A 19,536-nucleotide genomic window follows, 5' to 3' on the forward strand; every position below is an offset into this window, starting at 1 on the left:
AATAAGACTGCTTACGTCACTCTGGTTCCATAGTAGGACTGCTTACCTTCTCCCCTTTCCATAATAGCACTGCTTACCTTTTCCTCTGTTCCATAATAGGACTATTTACGTCCCTCCGATTGCATAGTAGGACTGCTTACCTCCCCCCATTCCATAGTAGGACTGCTTACCTCCACCCATTCCAGAGTAGGACTGCTTACCTTCTCTACCATTATATAATAGGACTGCTTACCTCCCCCCATTCCATAGTAGGACTGCTTACCTTCTCCCCTTTCCATAATAGGACTGCTTACCTCCCCCCATTCCATAGTAGGGCTGCTTACCTTCTCCACCATTCTATAATTGGACTGTTTACCTCCCCCGTACCATAGTAGGACGGCTTACATTCTCCCGTTTCATAATAGGACTGCTTACCTACTCCCCGTTCCATAATAGGACTGCTTACCTCCCCCCCATTCCATAATAGGACTGCTTACCTCCCCCCCATTCCATAATAGGACTGCTTACCTCCCCCCATTCCATAATAGGACTGCTTACCTTCTCCCAGTTCCATAATAGGACTGCTTACCTTCCCCCCCGTTCCATAATAGGACTGCTTACCTCCCCCCCCATTCCATAATAGGACTGCTTACCTCCCCCCATTTCATAGTAGGACTGCTTACCTTCTCCCCATTCCATAATAGGACTGCTTACCTCCCCCATTCCACAACCTGACTGCTTATCTTCTCCACCATTCCATAATAGGACTGCTTACCCCCCCCCCCCCCCCGTTACATAATAGGACTGTTTACCTCCCCCCATTCCATAATAGGACTGCTTATCTCCCCCCATTCCATAGTAGGACTGCTTACCTTCTCCCCATTCCATAATAGGACTGCTTACCTTCTCCACCATTCCATAATAGGACTGCTCACCTTCCCCCGTGCCATAATAGAACTGCTAAATGACGTATTGTAACATCTGCTTCTGGTCTCAGTCCAGTATGAATACCGTTTAAAGAGTTACAAACTCATCCCTTCATTGTGTAATAGTCACCATTTTATTCTAATATCTCAGATGGGTACCTATTAAATTCCATCAAAGGTTTTCACACTTCCCCACACAATTGTCTGATTCAGAAGTGGATGGAAAAGGTGTTTTTGGATGTAGCAGCTGTGTAAAAATATGCTAATGCCTCAGGAGGTGTCTGGTGTATACTGCCAGTATCTCAGATTGAATGTCTGCATCTGAAGATGCAGCATCGAATCACCATCTTAACCATCAGTCATAGCATTGGCCATCTAAGTGTCTCCAGAATTGGCACCACATCTTCTGTGCTGGGACCAGTAAATCTGCATTGGAAGACACAGTCACTTGCCTTGCACTCCGATAAAATGGCAAGACTCTATTTTGTGAAATGGACCTCATCGCATCCCCAAAACCTCAGTCTGTCAATCAAGCGACAGCATCCGGGGCATGGTGACTGGGATGAGTTATACCGCAGGACAAAAAAAAATCGATTTTGATCGAAGTGCATCTTATGGCATGCAATATAGCGGCCTGCGATGCGATTTTTAATTGTATAAGCACCCTGATGGGTGCTTACAATGTTAAATGCACCCCCATTGTCAACGCCAACCCTAAGCGTGGCGAGCGGCGGCGGTACGCGTCCTCCAACCTTTTCATACCCCCACTATCCATGTCGGCATGGAGTTGAACTTAGATAGGGTGGCGAGCACAGCGAGCCACCGTGCCCGAAGCGCGGCGAGCGGACACGGATTACTTTACATGTATTCCGCGTCTGCTCGCCATGCTTCGGGCTCGGTGGCTCGCTGCACTCGCCACACTATCTAAAATCAACTCCACGCCGACATGGATAGTGGGGGTATGAAAAGGTCGGAGGATGCGTACCACTGCGCTCGCCACGCTTTGGGTTGGCGTTGATAGTGGGGGTGGCTTTTGACAATGGGGGTGCATTTAACATTGTAAGCACCCATTAGGGTGCTTGTACAATTAAAAATCGCATCGCAGTGCATGCCATTTGCTGGCATGCAATGCTATGTGATATTTCATTGTACAAGCACTCCTGTTAATTTAACGGGAAGATCGCATTGCATCGCACACCACTAAATATGGTATGCGATGGGCGCCGTGCTAGGAAACAAGTACCAAAAATACTGATCAATTTTGAACGACTGGGGATTGCGTGCAGGGCTGAATTAACCCCTCTGACTTATGTTCCTGTTGTGCGTTTGCCAGGGCTGTTGTAAATGATACAGATATGCTACTGTACTTAAATTCCATTTCCAATGCAACTGTGTTTCTCTAGTGCAGTTAGTTGGCTGACCGGATACTGCCTAACAATATAAAAGGACATAACTCCTTACCAGGGATGTGCACCTGGCAACTTTTGGGGTTTGTGTTTTGGATCTTCCGGGTTTTGTATCTGTATTTTTTTTTTTTTGGGGTGGGGGGGGGGGGGGGGGTGCACACACATAAATCCTGCTAAAAGGGTACTATTGTTTTATTTTTGTTTGTTCCTACAGTATTATTGCCTCACTTCTGACCTTCTCTGTTCCCTTCATCCTCTCACTTGTTGTTTCATACTTCATTGGATTACTCAATCAACCTGATTTTGTCTCCTCTGACAGTTGTTCCTTGCCTGTTGCCTTCTCTCCTCTTTCATACCCCAAGCTCTCTCACTCTGTTTTCTACCACATCCTCGCAAATATACTACAGACGCTGTCTGTCCTCCCAAATCCCTCTCTGTCTGCTTTCACTAACCTACCCTCTCACCTCTGGTCCTCATGGCTGTTAATCTCTCAACTTCACTTTCTACAACCGCTCCTCCCCCCTCCCATCCCATACCTATCCTGACCACTCGCCCCCACACCCCCACCCTCCCAATGACCCCCCCTCGCTTTTGCAATCCCAAAAACCTTATCCACATAAATACACAACCCACCCCCCCCTCTTTCCTGTGCACTATGTAACGCCAGATCCATCTGCAACAAACTCCCTGCCATCCATGACCTATTCATCCCTAGCGCATTCCACCTCCTTGCTATCACCGAGACCTGGCTCTCCACCTCTGATTCTGTCTCTCCAGCTGCTCTCTCCCACGGTGGCCTCTCTTTCTCTCACACTCCCAGGCCTGACGGTCGCCAAGGTGGCGGCGTGGATTTTCTCCTCTCAGCCTCATGCACCCACAGTGTCATTCGCCCTGAACCCTCTCTCCTTTTCTCCTCCTTTGAGTCTTACTCTATCCGTCTATACTACCCCTACCACCTCTGTGTCGTTGCAATCTACCGCCCCCCTGGCCCTATCTCCCAATTTCTTGACAACTTCGCCGCCTGGCTTCCACACTTCCTCTCCTCTGACCTGCCATCTGTCATTCTTGGTGACTTTAACATCCCCTTGAATAACCCCGCTGATCCTGGCACATCCAAACTCCTCTCTCTCTGCTCCTCTCTTAGCCTATCTCAGTGAACTACCTCTCCCACCCACATCCAAGGACACTCCCTTTACTGACTACACTATCTCGGCTTTTCCTCTTTCTGACCATCACCTCACCTCCTTCTCCCTCACTGCTTCCCCCTCAACCCACCCCCCCTCCCAAGCGCATTGTCTCACAGCATAACGTCAACACACTTGATCTTGCTGCCTTCTCAAACACGCTGTGTCCTCTTCTCGCCACAATCGCTGTCATGTCCTGCCCGAACCTCGCCGCCTCCCTCTATAATGACACCCTATCTTCGGCATTGGACTCTGCCTGCCCTCCCTCCTCTATCCCCCTTCGATGCTCCAACCCCCAACCGTGGCACTCGCCTATCACCCGATTCCTTAAAAAGTGCTCTCGCACTGCTGAACGCTTCTGGAAGAAATCACGCTCCCTCGCGGATTATCTCCATTTCAAATTCATTCTTTCCTCCTTCAGCTCTGCCCTTGCTTTGGCCAAGGAATCCTACTTTAAGTCCCTCATCCTTTCCCAATCATCCAATCCCCGCAGGCTCTTCGCCACCTTCAACTCCTTGCTCTCCCCCCTCCTCCAACTCTTCCGTCCTCTATCGTAGCCGCTGATTTTGCTACCTACCTTTCAACCAAAATCTCCTCTCTCAGGACTGCCATCACTGCTGCCATGACCTCACCCTCTCCCTCCTCCCCTCCTACATCTCCACTCCCCTCCTTCCAACCCCTGTCCTCATTTTACCCCACCACTGCCGCTGAAGTCCACTCTATCCTTCAATCCGCTTCTCCCTCCACCTGCCCGCTTGATCCTATCCCCTCCAATATTATCCGTCGTCTCAGTCCATCAGTCTGCTCTCACCTGGCTCACCTCTTTAATCTTTCCCTATCCTCTGGGATCTTCCCTTCCTCCTTCAAACACGCTCTTGTCTCCTCAATTCTCAAAAAACTAATCTGGACCCCAACTCTCCATCCAACTACAGGCCCATCTCCATCCTCCCTTTTGCCTCCAAGCTCCTAGAACGTCTGACCTATAATCATCTATAATCATCATCTCCTAAGCCACCTTACTGCTAACTCCATTCTAGACCCCCTCCAATCCGGGTTCCGCCCTTTACATTCCACTGAAACTGCCCTGACCAAAGTCACTAACGATCTACTATCGGCTAAATCCAAAGGCCTCTTCTCTATCCTCATCCAGCTTGATCTGTCGGCTGCATTTGACACTGTTGACCACCCTCTCCTGCTCAACACCCTCCGCTCCTTTGGCATCACTGGCACGGTCTTCTCCTGGTTCACCTCATACCTCTCCGATTGCTCCTTCGTCTCCACTCCGAGCTCCTCCTCTCCTACTACCCCGCAGCCAGTCTGTGTTCCCAAAAGGTCAGTCCTTGGCCCTCTCCTCTTCTCCCTCTACACCACCTCTCTGGGCACCCTCATCAGCTACTATGGTTTTCATTACCACCTTTATGCTGATGATACCCTAATCTATCTCTCCTCCCCCGACCTATCCCCATCACTCCTGTCCAAGGTCTCCGAATGCCTCACGGCCATCTCAGCCTGGATGACCCAACGCTTCCTGAAACTAAACATGGCTAAAACTTAACTTCTAATCTTCCATCCCCCGAACATCCCCTCTTCTCCAACTATCTCCATCAGCATTGGTGAAATAGAGATCACCTCCACCGACCAAACGTGCTGCCTCGGTGTCATCATTGACTCCTCCCTCTCTTTCACCCCCCACATTCGTGCTCTCTCACAGTCTTGCCGCTTTCACCTACGCAACATCTCACGCATCAGACCATTCCTCTCCACTGACGCGACCAAAATTCTCATTCACTCTCTTGTCATCTCCCGCCTTGACTACTGCAACATCCTTCTCTCTGGGCTACCTCTCACCCGCCTCGCACCTCTCCAATCTATTCTTAACGCTGTTGCTAGGCTCATCTTCCTCTCCCGCCGCTCTACCTCCGCCTCCCCCCTCTGTCTATCTCTTAACTGGCTCCCCATTCCTTTCCGAGTTCTCTTTAAACTCCTCACCACCACCTACAAGGCTCTTTCCTCCTCCACCGCTCCTTACCTCTCTTCACTGATCTCTATCCACACTCCCTCCCGTCCTCTTCGCTCCATCACTGACCGCCGACTGACCCCTCACCTAATCACCTCCTCCCACTCCCGTGTCCAAGACTTCTCTCGCACTGCCCCCCTGCACTGGAACAACCTCCCACCACCCATCAGGCTTTCTGATTCCCTTACCTCCTTCAAGCGCTCCCTCAAAACCCACTTTTTTAGACTAGCCTATCCCTCCTCCTAACCTCTTTTGATCCTCCTATCCTGCCTCCGTTCCCCTCCGTTCCTACTTATCCTATTGTTTTTCGTTCGTCCACCCACCTCCTTTTAGTATGTTAACTCTTATGAGTAGGGTCCTCCTTCCTCATGTACTCACCCTACCTCTTTACCTCACCTGTGCTCCTGTCCTGTTCTTCCCTTCCTCTACTTCATCTTCAGTCTCCTCGACAATTTTGACACCTACTTCTGAACTGATGCTGATTTTAGTTCTACCAGCTATACCCCTATTTATACTGTATTTTTCAACACACCCTGTACGTTACCTTGTAATTTGTATTTTGTTTGCTATGTACGGCGCTGCGGACACTTTGTGGCGCCTTATAAATAAATGTACCACTACTACTACTACTATTATTATTATTAACCTCAATAACATTACTTTTTAGTCTACTCTGAACACCTCACGACATTGTTTTTAAGCCAAAAGGTTGCACAGAGGTAGCTGGATGACTAAGCTAAGTAACACAAGTGGGAGGAACAAACACTGGACTGATGTGGCACACTTACCAGCACCCCTGGACTGATACGGAACACTAAGCAGCACCACAGGACTGATATGGCACACTTTACAGCACCCCTGGCATTAAACGACACACTTAGCAGCACATCTGGACTGATAAGGCACATTGCAGTAAAAGAAAACAGCCTGTGTTTTTTCTTTTAATAAAATAAAAAGGGCATCTCTGTTATGGTATCCCTGGAATTATATGGCGCACATGGCAACACCCCTGGAATTGTATTGCACACATGGCGGAATCCCTATAATTATATTGCAAACATTGTGGCACCCCTGGAATAATACGGCGCACTTAACAGCACCCTTGCAGTAAAAGAAAAACACTTTCTTTCCTTATAATAAAAAAAGCGGCAGCTCCCCTGGACTGATGTGGCACCGCTAGAATTATATGGCACACATGGCGAAACCCCTGGACTGATACGGCACACTTAACAGCACCCTTGCAGTAAAAACATAAATAAATAAAATAAAAAATGCAATTTTTTTTTCTATTATTAAAAAAAAAGGGGGCAGCTTCCCTGGACTGATACTGCACACAGGGCAGCACCACTTGACTGATATGGGACACTGCACAGCACCGCTGTACACAGGGTGGCCCTGCAGTAAAAATAAAAATAAAAAGTTTTTTTTTTTTTATTAGATTTTTTTCAAAGAGCCTCTTAGTTGTCCCCTTTTAGTGGTTCCCCACAGCAGTCCCCATAGAGTGGCCTTCCTTAGTACCCCTCAGCCCCTTGAGTAGTGCCCTCATAGTAGTACCCCCTTAATGCCTCCAATGTTATGATTATATATATATATATATATATTATATTATATACATACATACACATACATACATACATTTGCTGGTTTCTGGCCACCTCAATACTATACATTACTAGTCTGCTGCTTATTGTTACCTGAGGACTAACAGTGGATTCAACTGCTCAACTTTTTTTTTTGTTCCAGTAGATGCATGGAAAATGGCATTATGCTACTGCAGTGACTGTCACACAGAAGACTAGCTGACTGCTTCTTCCTCTCTGGGGAAACGCATTTCACTCATTTCACAGACAGACTGCTATAAAATGCTAATTTTATTTCAATCTGTTTTCACCTCTGCTAAGTTTTCTTTTGTCTTTGAAAAATTCATGAGAAATTGTCACCAAAGATTTTATTCATGTACTGGAAAAATTCCCCTAACATTCATCAGGTGATCATGTACGGAGCATATTTTTGTCTTTCCTCGGGATTGTCAAAGTTTACTAGAGAATGATCTACCACAACAAAGCCAGGTTATTCGACATATTCAGATGAACACGTCAGTTGTAAATGTGATGGTATCAAATGCAAGGAACGAATTGTATATACCCATACAGTATGCACGTATTGTAGGCTTTTTGGCTAAGATCCGACGAAGATGCTCCTGTATGCCGTGGGGCTAAAAGGTGCTCTCAGAGTAAGTGATGATCTGGTCTTCTGGCCAAGAGGCCAGCAGCCTGAACCCTGCAGGGCTGTACACCCAAGTACCCCTTTTTTGGTTGCCTGAAAAAGGAACTAATGATGGGGCACCATCTTTTTTTTTTCAGGCCAAACTATTTTCTTTTGCCGTACCCTTCTTTCAGGGAGAGAGGACAACTTTGAGATTCCTGATTGAAAGGTTGGGGCCTCCGAACACAATTTTTATTTATACAATTATTTTTCAACTTTCACCACAATTATTTAAGTTTATTGTGTGTTTTTAATGTTTTTGAAAAGGTTTTAGGCGAGACCCTTGTAGCTGTCTCTCTCTCTCCTCGTCACCTGATACTTTGTCCTTATGGAGAGAGCGGAAGAAACCATTCATTAGGGTGTGTTTTTGGAAGAAAAGGGGCAAACCTGAGCCTTGCAGCTCAGAGATAAGTCTTAAGACCTTTTCGGCACCAGGGTCAAGGATGTCAATGGCATGGGGTTACCTAATGATCACTTTTTGCCCTATAGTCCCTTGTGGATGGGAAGACCAAAACCCTTCTCCTTTCATAGCGTTCTAGAAACTCAAGCACAATTTTATCACTGCATTGGTTAACTGGAGCACGTACATCAGGATTTAATAAAGGAAACAGTACAGGTCGAGTATCCCGTATCCGAATATCCGTTATCCGAATTATTCCGAAATACGGACATTCCAGAAAGTGAAAAAAAATTTTTTTTTTGCTAAAAACTCACTGGGGACATATGTAACAGCATCACTGGGGACATGATATGTAACTGGCACTATATATGTGCAAGACAAAGATTGCTTGGCATTCAAATTCAGTGCTGAGATAGTACACACATTTTGTTTCACGTTTTGAAACCTTGTTTTTTGAACAATTAAAATATGTTTGTGTGTATTTCATGTGGTAATAAAATATATTTGTGTGTATATTATGTGTTTATACAGCATAAATGCAAGATACTTCAAAATACATCATTGAAATATTAAAATATTCCGTAATACGGAATAATCCGTTATCCAAAATTCTCCTGGTCCCGAGCATTTTGGATACGGGATACTCAACCTGTACTTATAAGAGATTATATCAGTGTTTAACCAATTAATTCCAATATGGAGGGTATCCAATTAGCCACAGTAAATTATCGTGGCTCATGGATCCCCTGGGGGGCTATCGAATTAGCCTTGATTGACGGCAGTTATCTGGGATTATTTTTTTTATGAATACATTTTAATTTCAGCGCCCCATGCTTTTGTTTTCTTTATTGGGCTAAAATACCCGCTTTACATTCTGTCAATTAGTGACAGCAATAGGAGCCCACCCAAATACTACATTATTGTAATACAAATACTCATACATTATTTAATTATTAATACCAGGTCCCCAAAAATAATACAAATAATTTATGAAGAAGGATTTCAACTATATGTTCATTGAGGTACACATATCCAAACACAAGCGGAACTGTGCAAGAAAGTAGCGATTAAATGATGTATGGCCTAATTCATGTGTGTTTGCAAAATATCGATCCCTTTCATCGTGAAATCCTCATTGCAAGCAAGATCACAGCGGCACCTTGAAGCATGCTTAGTGCGGTCGCAGCACATGACAATCGCTCACTTGTGTATACATCGACCACAGCCAACGAATTAGGGCCATAGAAAATTTTGGATAATTAATAATTACTAACTTCAGAAAGAAATATGAACACAAAATGTAATGAAGAAGGGGGGGGGGGGGGGCTGGGGAGAAAACCAGATGAGAGAGAGCTGTTTATCAATCTTTGCCTTTACTAAAATCGGTACTTGTTTCCTAGCACGGCCACAACGATTTAGATCGTTGTGGTCGTAAGATAAAAAATCGGATCGATCGCATCGCATGCGATTTGGTCGCATACGATGCGACCGATCCGACCGACCGATTTTTCACCCGATTTTTTTTTTTTTTTCACCAGATTTGTTTCAATTGCCCCCCCAAATGTTACTAAGTGGGCTAGACCCCACGATAGACGTCAACCCGAAGCGTGGCGAGCGCAGCGAGCCCGCGAGGGGCGGCGGTGCGCGTCCTCCGACCTTTTCATTCCCCTACTATCCACTAGGGCGTGGAGTGAGAATAGAATAGTGTGGCGAGCGCAGCGAGCCACCGAGCCCGAAGCGTGGCGAGCGGACGCGTCTAACTTCACAGGTATACGCGTCCCCTCGCGGGGCTCGCTGCGCTCGCCACGCTTCGGGCTCGGTGGCTCGCTGCGCTCGCCACACTATTCTATTCTCACTCCACGCCCTAGTGGATAGTAGGGGAATGAAAAGGTCGGAGGACGCGCACCGCCGCCCCTCGCGGGCTCGCTGCGCTCGCCACGCTTCGGGTTGACGTCTATCGTGGGGTCATGGCGGGCACATAAAAAATGTGAAATGGGTCATATTGGGCCATTTCACCTTTTTTATCATTTTACCCTATGTGAGATGGACTTAATCAAGTCCATCTCATCTTGTGCCATTATAATGGCACAAGACCGACGCGATCCTCCCGATTTCAATGTTAAAAGATTTTTTAACATTGAAGTCTATGGAAAAATCGGGTCAATCGGTCGGTCGCATCGCGGCCGATTTTAATTGGTCGCGACCGACCGATTGACCCGATTTCTGTCATTCAAAGTGAAAAAATTGTAAAAAATCGGCCACATCGTGAGGATCGTGTCCCTTAATTAAGAGCCACGATCACTCACGATTGTGGCCGTTCTAGGAAACAAGTACCCTAAAATCATAGATTTAAATCCTGACGCTTTCAATCACACTGTTATCTTATGTCTGAGGGGAATAACGGTTATCAATGGAAAATCCATTCCATATTCGAAGCCAGTAGAATTGACACAGTTGAATTCATGACCAATTTGTCTCTGTGTTAATTAATGTATTTGCGGATAAATAAACTTTTGTAAATGATCTAATATATTTTTCGGTACTTGTGAGTTATCTGGGCGTCCGATTTTTTGATTGTATGCCTTAAGTTAAGGCATACAATCAGATGCGATGCGATGCGATATCGCATCGCATGCGACCATCGGATGCGATGACCCGATTTTTCCATAGGAATCAATGTTAAAATGGACTGAGTCCATTTTAACATGGAATTCAATGGGAAAAAGGGGTCCTTTTCATACCCCTACTATCCAAGTGGGCATGGAGTTGGATATAAACCTGTGGCGAGCGTAGCGAGCCACCGAGCCCGAAGCGTGGCGAGCGAAGCGAGCCCCGCGAGGGGACGGTATTCCGTGTCCCCTCGCGGGGCTCGCTACGCTCGCCACGCTTCGGGCTCGGTGGCTCGCTACGCTCGCCACAGGTTTATATCCAACTCCATGCCCACTTGGATAGTAGGGGTATGAAAAGGACCCCTTTTTCCCATTGAATTCCATGTTAAAATGGACTCAGTCCATTTTAACATTGATTCCTATGGAAAAATCGGGTCATCGCATCGCATCGCATCCGATGGTCGCATGCGATGCGATGCGATGTCCCGATCCGACCCGATTTAAAAATCGGACGCCCGGATAACTCACAAGTACCTATTTTTCTTGTGTTGGGGCTACATGCATAATGCTATTTGTATTATATTTGAAAGTGGAGACTGACATACATATATATACGGGCAGCGGGATGAAGACAGGGCAGGTGGCTGATGTCATGTGACATCAGCCGCCCGCCCCCATCACATCCCGCCCACAATCCTAGGGACACCCATGAAACGCTAGACGTTCCCATGTCCGTGTGCCATTATCATCCCAATCCCGCCCCTCCACGAACAGTCCGGAGACATTATAAATCACTGAGGCTGTTCGCAGTCGGGGTTTGCACGTGTGCAGAAATACGCGTCTGCATGTGTAAACCCCGACCATTGGGGCAAGGGACGAGTTCGGTTCACTCCAAGTGAATCGCAAACGGACCCTATATGCAAAGAAATAAAAACAGTAATGCTTTACATTATATTATGTAAAAGCAACAATGAACCTACAAATGATTACTCATTAGGAAAACATTTGGAAAACATTTCCACTTACAACAAAGCCAAACAGCCAGCTATATATATAAAACTGACTTACCACAGCTTTAGTAGAGCTTTCTTGCAAGTCCCAGATCATTACGTAGTTATCGGCCAGAGACATTACTTTCTTCCCATCGCCCAACGGTTCCCAAGTAACACTAGAGGAAATAAACAAGGACAATGTAATATTCACTTGAAAGCACAAAGATAGACATGTAAGTATAGGGTGAAATATAATAGGGTGAGAGAATCAGAAAGTGAGAGATTTGGTAAGAAACCTCCAGTTTTTTTAAAGCAGCAATCATTTACACTGCAAAATCAAACTGGTTTTGCAGTGTAAATGATTGCCGCTTTAAAAAAACGGGAGATTTCTTACCAAATCTCTCACTTTCTGATTCTCTCAACCTATTACATTCCCCTCATTCTGTAGGTAATTATTATTTTGTTTAGGGATGAGATTTCTATGAACATTATTTACAAAATGTATTTTGAACAGTTTTTCACAGGTACTCTTTACCTAGCATGGCGCCCACGATCTTGATCGTGGGCATCGTGAGGTAAAAAATCGCGTCGGTCGCGTCGTATGCGGGCTAAAGATGCCCGGACGCGACGCGACCGACGCGATGTCCACGATTTCCCATTGAAAACCATGTTAAACATGGACATCGTGTCGGTCGCGTCGCGGCCGGCCATAAATGTGCACACGATGGCCGCGACGCGATGCCCACGATTTGCCATAGGAATCAATGTTAAAAGGCCCGATGGACACGATTTTCATGTTAAATGGCTGAATGGACCCGATTTTAGCATAGGAAACAATGTTAAATGGGCCTTAGAGCCCAAATACTTACCCTGAACTCTGAAATGGCCACCCCAATTGTTTACGCCACCCCACGATCAACGTCAACCCGAAGCGTGGCGAGCGCAGCGAGCCCGCGAGGGGCGGCGGTACGCGTCCTCCGACCTTTTCATACCCCCACTATCCACGTCGGCGTGGAGTTGAGAATAGAATAGTGTGGCGAGCACAGCGCGCCACCGAGCCCGAAGCGTGGCGAGCGCAGCGAGCCCCGCGAGGGGACGCGGATACCTTCACAGTTATACGCGTCCCCTCGCGGGCTTCACAGGTGTCCGTGGCGACGCGGACACCTGTGAAGCCCGCGAGGGGACGCGTTTACCTGTGAAGGTATCCGCGTCCCCTCGCGGGGCTCACTGCGCTCGCCACGCTTCGGGCTCGGTGGCTCGCTGCGCTCGCCACACTATTCTATTCTCAACTCCACGCCGACGTGGATAGTAGGGCATGAAAAGGTCGGAGGACGCGTACCGCCGCCCCTCGCGGGCTCGCTGCGCTCGCCACGCTTCGGGTTCACGTTGATCGTGGGGTGGCGGTAACAATTGGGGGGGCCATTTCCCAGTCAAGGTTGCCTATTTGGCCTCTGTGGCCCATTTAACATTGTTTCCTATGGCCACATCGGGTCCATTGAGGCATTTAACAGTAAAATCGCGTCGGTCGGGCCATTTAACATTGATTGCTATGGGAAATCGGGTGCATCGCGTCGCGGGCATCGCGGGTACATTTATGGCCGGCCGCGACGCGACCGACGCGATTTCCATGTTTAACATGGGTTTCAATGGGAAATCGCGGGCATCGCGTCGGTCGCGTCGCGGCCAGACATAAATGTACCCGCGATGCCCACGATGGGCGCCGTGATAGGTAAAGAGTACCTTTTCACATTCCAAGTCTGTAACCAATCTTTATTTTTCAAGGCCAGAGAAGAGCAAAACTAATGGATATCTGTTCATAATGCACCCGCTGCTTTGTGCTATTCAACCTTCAGATTATAGCGTTCTCCTAGAACAGAGTCACTTTCTCTGTTAGAATGAGGAAAAACACAAACACTGGACATGACACTCAGACACAAGTTAATTGTAAGTTTATTTGGTACTCTTTACCTAGCACGGCGCCCATCGCGGGCATTGAATGCACTTAAAAATCGGGTGCGACGCGACCGACGCGATGCCTGCGATTTCCCATAGGGACCAATGTTAAATTTCTCAATTGACCCGATTTCTCTGTTCAATGCCTCAATTGACACGATTTTTACATAGGAATCAATGTTAAATGGCCCACAGAGGCCAAATAGCCACCCTGAAGTGTGAAATGGCCCCCACAATTGTTAATGCCACCCCACGATCAACGTCAACCCAAAGCGTGGCGAGCGCAGCGAGCCCGCGAGGGGCGGCGGTACGCGTCCTACGACCTTTTCATACCCCCACTATCCACGTCGGCGTGGAGTTGAGAATAGAATAGTGTGGCAAACGCAGCGAGCCACCGAGCCCCAAGCGTGGCGAGCGGACGCGGATACCTGTGAAGCCCGCGAAGGGACGCGTTTACCTGTGAAGGTATCCGCGTCCCCTCGCTGCGCTCGCCACACTATTCTATTCTCAACTCCACGCCGACGTGGATAGTGGGGGTATGAAAAGGTCGTAGGACGCGTACCGCTGCGCTCGCCACGCTTCGGGTTGACGTTGATCGCGGGGTGGCGTTAACAATTGTGGGGGCCATTTCACACTTCAGGGTGCCTATTTGGCCTCTGTGGGCCATTTAACATTGTTTCCTATGGAAAAATCGTGTCAATTGAGGCATTGAACAGTAAAATCTGGTCAATTGAGAAATTTAACATTGATCCCTATGGGAAATCGCGGGCATCACGTCGGTCGCGTCGCACCCGATTTTTAGTGCATTCAATGCCCGCGATTTTTTTACCTGCGATGCCCACGATCAAAATCGTGGTCGCCGTGCTAGGTAAAGAGTACCGTTTATTTTATTAGTCTAGAAAATTGAAATCCTGCAAAGCAAAATAATCAGCCTCATGTTATACGGACATAGATATCCACTGCCCCAACTCAGGAGAACTTCACTGTCCCACTCTGCTCCTGTAATAGACCTGTTGGGGTAAATTTACTAAAGCTTCTAAAGGTGGATCGGGTCAGAGAAATCAGCCCAAATCTCATGTGTATGACATTTGATCCAATCCGATGCGTGGTCCAGTGTGTATCGGATCGGAGGTTGAAGGGCTGCGCGTAAGATAAATCATACTGTATGTGCAGCCATCAGTGGCAGATCGCAGGTGCTTTTAAAAAAAAACAACCCACACTTGCGATGTACCACATCCGATACAATCCAGCGGTGTGTACCAGCGGTGCCGCACTGCTTGCACACACCTATCTGCAGAGCGGGGAAGCATCGGGCATGAGAGTCTCTGCATCCCCTGCGGTGGCGGCCAGGAGAATTGAAAACTCCAATTTTTATTCTCCTGCCCCCCCCCCCCCCCGCCTGCAGCTCCCCGGGAGTTACACGCGAGTTGTCGCATGCAAAAATGGCAAATCAAGTGCCAAATCGTATGAGAGCCCTCCCAGGGAGCTGTTGGGGGAGCTCAAGGGAAATCAGGTCCGACTTGTCCTTATGACAAGTCATTTTAGTGTATGGGTACCTTAATGGCCTGATGTATCAAGCTTAAAAAGTGATAAAACTGACATTTGTAAACAGGCAACCAGCTCCTAACTCTCATTTTTCAAACTGAGCCTATGATATAAATGAACAAACCAACAAATCACAGAACTCTTTACGACTAGGGCTGTAACAAGGGTGGATATCAGAAGTGTCGCCAGACACCTCTCAGGCATATGAACAAAATGAAATGAGATAACCTGACCAAAGTCACAATATATGTCGCTATATAACAATCAACCAGTCCCTATACGGATTATCCTGGATGGATAGTCAATGATTTCCTCAGCCTGTGGCAGTTAGGAGCTGATTGGCTGGCTGTTGATTTTGTCCATAGTAACCAATCAGATTCGGTCTACCATTTCCCAATCGCTTTCTAGAAAATGATAGAAGGAATCTGCTTAGTTGCTGTGGGCAACATTATCTTTTTATTTTTAGTAGCTTTAGTAAATTTACCCCAAAGTGTCTTCGATACATTCATTTTTCTTTTCTTTTTTTGGTACAAAATGACAACATATTCTGTAAAACTGTATGTACACATTTTCTCAATATAGCAGGCCAAATAAATTCAGTCAACTGGCACTGAATGTAAATTCCATAGACGTCTGCAGTAATGTGTGGAGGAATGAATTCACAGTAACGTAGGAGGAGATAATTATGGTTTTGCCCTTTATATATCCGGTGAGGTGTTCACCGACAGCCATGCTCGGTGAACAAAGGGTTACTAAGAAGCTCGATTACCGACCAATGTCAACGACAGTCGGAATCCCGGACCGTTTTTATTCCCTTCCGTTGCAATTCGACAGCCGGAATTCAATGTTCCGGCTGCCGAATGTCGGAAACTCTGCGGATAGGTGAAAACAGTGAATTCGAAAATCTGCATTGGTTTTCGACAAAACAGATCTCACTTGTTTTAAAGTAGGATCCGTTTGGTCAGAAACTGCCTTCAACGATGTCGGTAACGGCAGCATTAAATAGGCGAAGGCAACTATTTCCGCCGGCAGATTGAATACCCCCTGGGTATATTTTAGTTGCAGCTACCAATCAGGGCCCCAGATCACTCAATATAACCAATCATGAAAGTAAACAAAAAGGATTGAGTACTCGTAGTTAACATTTGACATTGAATACGTGGGTGTCCTCATCTTTGAGTGTTATTATAAATGAAATTTCCTGTCCTAAAGCCAGGTGTTTAAATGATGTATGAATAATACAATAAGTCCCCCAGACAGAACGTATTTATTATAATCAGTAAGTGCTGCGTGCTTGATAAATATATGGTTGAGTATATTTATTGTAGAACTTACTGTTGACTAAATTAGCATAAATATTTAAATATATGAAATACATATGGTTAGCTATATTTATAGAAAATAACTCATGTTACTAGAAACTTCTGTTTGTTCTATAAAAAGTATATAAGGCATATATACAATACTGTGCAAAAGTTTTGGACAGGTGTGGCAACAAGCTGCAAAGTAAGAATGCTTTCCAAAAAAAAAGTTTGCTATTTTCAATTAACAAACTGCAGAGTATATGAACAGAATATAAATATAAATCTAATCCATATTTGGTGAGATCACAAATTGCCTTCAAAATAGCATCAATTCTTCTAGGTTCACTTGCACAAAGTCAGGGAGTTTGTAGGATTCTAGTCAGGTCAACCAATCGTACCAAACACGTGACAAAGATCATCATTTTCATATGTAGGTGAACTTAAACAGAAACAGCTGTGTAGGAGGCTTAAAACTGGGTGAGGAACAGCCAAACTCTGCTACAAAAGGTTGTGAAAGACAGTTTCATGTCACAGGTCATATACCATGGCAAGACTAAGCACAGCAACAGGACACCAGGTAGTAATACTGTATCAGCAAGGTCTCTCCCAGAAAAAGATATAAAGCAGACTGGGGATTCAAGATGTGCTGTTCAAGCTCTCTTGAAGAAGCACAAAGAAAAAAGGGCAACGTAGAGGACCGTAGATGCAGTGATTGGCCATGAAAGACATGTCATGCTTATTTATCTTCAAAATTGGAAGTTGTCTAGCAGTGCCATCAGCACGGAACTGGCAGAAACCAGTCGGGACCTAGGTACGCCCATCTACTGTTTGGAGAAGTCTGGCCATAAGTGGTCTTCATGGCAAAAAAGTCTAGCAAAAAAGCCATACATTTGACATGGACAACTATTTACAAAAACATAAATGTGGGGCTGCATTTCAGCAAATTGGGTTGGGGCTTTGGTAATTATTATTATTGTCCTCAGGGTGGAGCAATACAGGCAGGTACTTATCCATCATTCAATACCATTAAGGAGGTGTCTGATTGGCTCCAAATTTATTCTGCACCAGGACAAACACCCCAAACATACAGCCAATGTCAATAAGAACTTGGAGTGCTGGAAATGATTATATGCACCCCACGGAGCCCTTCTCAACATCATCTGTCTGGGATTTCAGGACGAGGCGAAAGGATTTGAGCAAGCCTACACCCAACGAAGATCTGTGGTTACTTCTCCAAGATGTTTCGAACAACCTCCTGCCGAGTTCATTCAAAAACTATGTGCAAGTGTATCTAGAAGAACTGATGCTGTGGTCACACCAAATATTGATTTGATTTAGATTTCTGTTCATTCTCTTTGCATTTTGTTAAAACTTCTATTTTTGAAATAATTCTTACTTTGCAGCATGTTTTTCCCAAACTTGCCTAAAACGTTTACACTGTACTGTATACAAAAATAAGGCTTTGTAAGAAGATCAAATATAGTATATTAATTGTTGTTCTCTCTAAAGAAGGCTCTCATCTCCAACACTATTAAAATCAGACCCACACAGTACTACTTTTAAATGCACTATCCCTCCAGTTGGACTAGATTTTGAGTAATGCTGGGTATACAAAGCCAGATGCCATGGGCATGCACAGTGAAATCTCTCATTGTCCATAATATTTGCACCTTGCCCCCATGGAGAAGACATTTCCATGTTCCTTCCCATGTGCTAGGGCAGGGCATATACTGCCTGATGAGGCCAACATGACATTTACAAAATATTGAATCGACCATAATTACTGGATTGGTCGCTCGCATACACGATGCAATAAACTGTCCCATCCACCAGATCAGCCAGATAGCTGAAGTGTGTATGCCCAGCATTTGGGATGCTACAATTGCCCGCAGCTTTGTTTGCATGGATGTCTGTTCCATGGTTCTATAATGGTTTGGGCTTTGGGCATGTGGCATGGTTAGGTCTGCCTGAACATATCATGGACAGGTAACTTTATGAACTTAATGTAAGCCAGAACAAAGACATTTTCTATCAGAATAATGCACCAAGTCACCCTTCCCAAGTTGTCCTGAGTGGGTTCAAAGGAGTAGTTTAAAGAGTGCCGACAAATGTTGTGGCCATCACATTTACCCAACATAATGCAATCTAGCATTTACGGGGTCTGGTGGTCAAGTCCCTTCGGGTGATCCTGAACCTATATATATTGGAGAGATGTAAAAAGCTATCCAGGTGGCTTGGGTCAGCATCTCACCAGAGGTCTTCTTTTCACTTGTGGAATCGATGCCACATAGAGTTATTGCACTTTGTTAAGCTAAAGTGGGTCCTACACAATACTAGACACAAGTGTTTGGCACTTTAATGTACAGTACCAAAGTGGACATGGCTGCACAGGGACTTTAGGTTTGCGTATGTGTCTATTCAATATTGGCTGAAGTAATTTTGGTGATGAAATCCATTGGTCTTGTAACATGTAACATATTGAATTTAGAAACTCTGCATGCAAACTCCTGAATGTGACATATACAATGATTATGTACATATGTGACCATTTACATGGATGGCCACGATGCAATAAGTGTTGCGGCACCACGTTTGCTACCTGTGCAGTACTGTGTCAAGTGGATGGTAGCTCAAGGAGGTAGCGGGGAGTGTTGCTCCCGCTACCTTAATGTATAGGGAGCTGGTGGAGGTCCTTCAGCAGGGGTAGCAGGAGCTTATGCTCCCATTACCAGTAACTGCTGGAGGTAGCAGGAGTGTGCGCACTGAATCCTGCTGGCCGCGGGAGGCAGCGTTGAGCCACAATGTGTAGTGCCGGGATATGCTGCCTCTCGCAGCAAGGATGCAATGGAACACATCTGTAGCAACAACCGAACTAGAGCATGCGTTATATGAAAATTCATTCATTTTTTATGCTGTTTGAATATGGTATACCATTGATTAAAAAATGTTTTTAATT

At 45.9% G+C, this 19,536-nt stretch overlaps 1 protein-coding gene across 2 annotated transcripts in view; it reads right to left on the reverse strand.

The window, feature by feature from the left end:
- The window catches only part of EIPR1 (EARP complex and GARP complex interacting protein 1), a 248,516-nt gene that overhangs the window by 36,415 nt on the left and 192,565 nt on the right, over nt 1-19,536 (reverse strand). For both annotated transcript variants that reach the window (XM_083178485.1, XM_083178487.1), the window contains one exon: nt 11,855-11,954. In XM_083178485.1, coding sequence (XP_083034611.1) covers nt 11,855-11,954 — 100 coding nt within the window. The remainder of the gene's footprint in view (nt 1-11,854; nt 11,955-19,536) is intronic.

The sequence above is a fragment of the Crinia signifera genome, chromosome 3, assembly GCF_055691185.1.
Source record: "Crinia signifera chromosome 3, ASM5569118v1, whole genome shotgun sequence".
NCBI classification, from domain to species: Eukaryota; Metazoa; Chordata; class Amphibia; order Anura; family Myobatrachidae; genus Crinia; species Crinia signifera.